Genomic DNA, 2,500 nt, shown 5'->3' on the forward strand with positions numbered 1-2,500 from the left:
TTCAATAACATAAAATGCAGCAATATCTCTATAGAAAATGTCTTAGATGTATAACTTTAGAAAATACGCCACTGACCCTGTAATGATTCATCCAAAAAGTATACAACTATTCATAGGAAGTGCGTTGCAGGGCTGAGGGTTTAAAGTCACTCTATGGGACTGTGGCTCTACTCTTGGTGATGCCTACTTGGAAGACCCAGCTGAAGTGACCTCGAATGAAATTTCCACCATGATGACGTTCGATCTGTCACATCATATCAGTTCATATAAGGATGGTTTCAGCAAATTTCACATTTGACCATTGGGAAACATATCATTATTGCTTTAAACACTTTTCATTTACATCACATCATCTGTAGTCATAAAAAACAGCCTGAGGATAAAACTCTGTAGGATCTTTGTATTGTCCTGTCTTAAATTTAATACAGTGAAAAAGCAATTTAACAGGACATTATTTTCCTTAGAATCACAAAATAAGAATCACATACAGAGAGGGAGATCTTGATCCATCATCATTTTGTGTCCTCTAACGTACACTTTTAGCGGGAGGGGGGGGGGGTGCTCAAAAGTCTACGCTTAGTAGACTTGTGATAATAATGAAAATTATGGATGACCTCTTAATATATATGTACAGATATACATACATACATATATGTATATACATATATAGATATTACACACACACACATACATATATAATATATATATATATATATATATATATATATATATATATATATATATATATATATATATAATTATATATATACATACTTATCTTTTATGATAAAAGTTTCGATTTGCGCGTTTTCTTACCTTTTCCAAGTGTCTGTTACAAGCAAGGTGCCTCTTAATGGAAGCTTTCATGAGCTCTGAACCGCAGACGCAGAGATATTTGCCGTTTGGTCGCAGCGTGAACGTTCCATCTTGCAAAGCTTGACGTACGTCGCTCTGTGCGGGGTTGTCAGTGAAACGTTTTCTCCTTTTTTACCGTACTCGTCTGCTCTTTCCATCTGTATACGCATCTATCTCTCTATATACGATGGCATGATTGCTCATACTCACACTTGTAGCCATGCTGCCGTCGATAACTTATATTTTCTATATTTCACGACTTTTAACAGTTCCCTTACGGCGGCGCCCTCGTCGCATTGCTGCACTGAGACATACTGAACAGGATGCGGGGAAAAAGGATATGCATATCTCGTGTCTCTGTCTTTAACACACACGCGCACACATATGTTTGTATATGTACATACACACATATGTATGAAAATATATATGTATGTAAATATATGTATATACATACATACACACACACACACACACACACACACACACACACACACACACACACACACACACACATATATATATATATATATATATATATATACGTTTGTGTGTGTGTGTGTGTGTGTGTATTATATATATATGTATATATATATACATAATACAAGAGATGTATTTTACCGGTTTTAAAAATATCGTCAGAAATACTTACATCAACGCTAATGATAAGGATTAGTCCAACATACGAAGATGAGCCTCGCCCGGCCTGTGCCGACTAATGTCGACTCGACCATCGTATGTCAGCTTGTGCTGACACAACGCCCACGCGTTCGATGCTTTGGACACCCATTCCTTCGTCGACGGACGAATGGAAAAAAATGCACACGTTGAGAATCTCTAGCATAAATGGGATGTATATATTTTCATTTCAAAGCATAAATACTAATATAAATTTTCAATTATTCAGAATTATTCATATTTAGCTTAACATCAATATTTACATTATAATTTAAGCTAAAATACGATTAGAAATAAAAGTATTAACCATAGATTCTCAGTTGACTAGCGAATATATACAAATACGTAGTCGCCAACTTCAGGTTGAAACCGCAGATCCCGTGAATATTCGAAATATGTAATTCTGAAGCAATTTACTCCCTCCTAGGAAAGGTTAAAACTCCGAAAAAATGAAAGAATAGCAAGAGTTAGGGAGAAAATTACGGGATCCATAGCGATTTTCTGCGGTTACAATTTGTTTGGGTGGACAAAGCCAATGGTTCTTTTCGCTGTGTGAACACCACGGATGGGTGGGTTGGTTCCAGCCCACAGAAAACCGCTGAATTTCAATGAATATCATGGGTAGTCTGACCGTACCTTTACACACCATGGTACCCAGCCTCTAGGCGACAATTGCAACTTCTCGCGCCTAGGCGGTACGCGAACCGCCGACCCCTCGGATGAGAAGCCGACACGTTACCACTGTACTGACCTAAAGGCTTACATCAAAGAAATTTCAGAGCTTATATATATATTACTCATGAACTGATGAATCACCTGACGACTGTCACCTCGCTCTTGTTCGCATAATTGCTGCCGCGACCTTGGATAATTTGAAACTACCTGATGCGGTGTTTAGTCTTCTCCGTCGCGGTCTATGCAGCTTCCAAAATATTTGCTAATCGCCTGGGAAATGTTACATGGCGGTATT

General features: G+C 37.8%; 1 protein-coding gene across 7 annotated transcripts in view; it reads right to left on the reverse strand.

Moving 5' to 3' along the window:
- LOC113800237 (uncharacterized) overlaps nucleotides 1–1,195 on the reverse strand; it is a 16,647-nt gene extending 15,452 nt beyond the window's left edge. For 3 of the 7 annotated variants that reach the window (XM_070142902.1, XM_070142903.1, XM_070142901.1), the window contains exons 1-2: nucleotides 1,066–1,195; nucleotides 817–951 (exon numbers count right to left, since the gene is read on the reverse strand). In XM_070142902.1, the coding sequence (XP_069999003.1) occupies nucleotides 817–951; nucleotides 1,066–1,077 (147 nt within the window). In that variant the 5' untranslated portion in view covers nucleotides 1,078–1,195. Of the gene's footprint in view, nucleotides 1–76; nucleotides 245–816; nucleotides 952–1,065 lie in introns of those variants that run through there. The other 4 variants (XM_070142904.1, XM_070142905.1, XM_070142907.1 and 1 more) reach the window with 4 other exon arrangements.
- Nucleotides 1,196–2,500: the final 1,305 nt, after the last annotated feature.

The sequence above is a fragment of the Penaeus vannamei genome, chromosome 30 (genome assembly GCF_042767895.1).
Source record: "Penaeus vannamei isolate JL-2024 chromosome 30, ASM4276789v1, whole genome shotgun sequence".
In the NCBI taxonomy this organism is placed as follows: domain Eukaryota; kingdom Metazoa; phylum Arthropoda; class Malacostraca; order Decapoda; family Penaeidae; genus Penaeus; species Penaeus vannamei.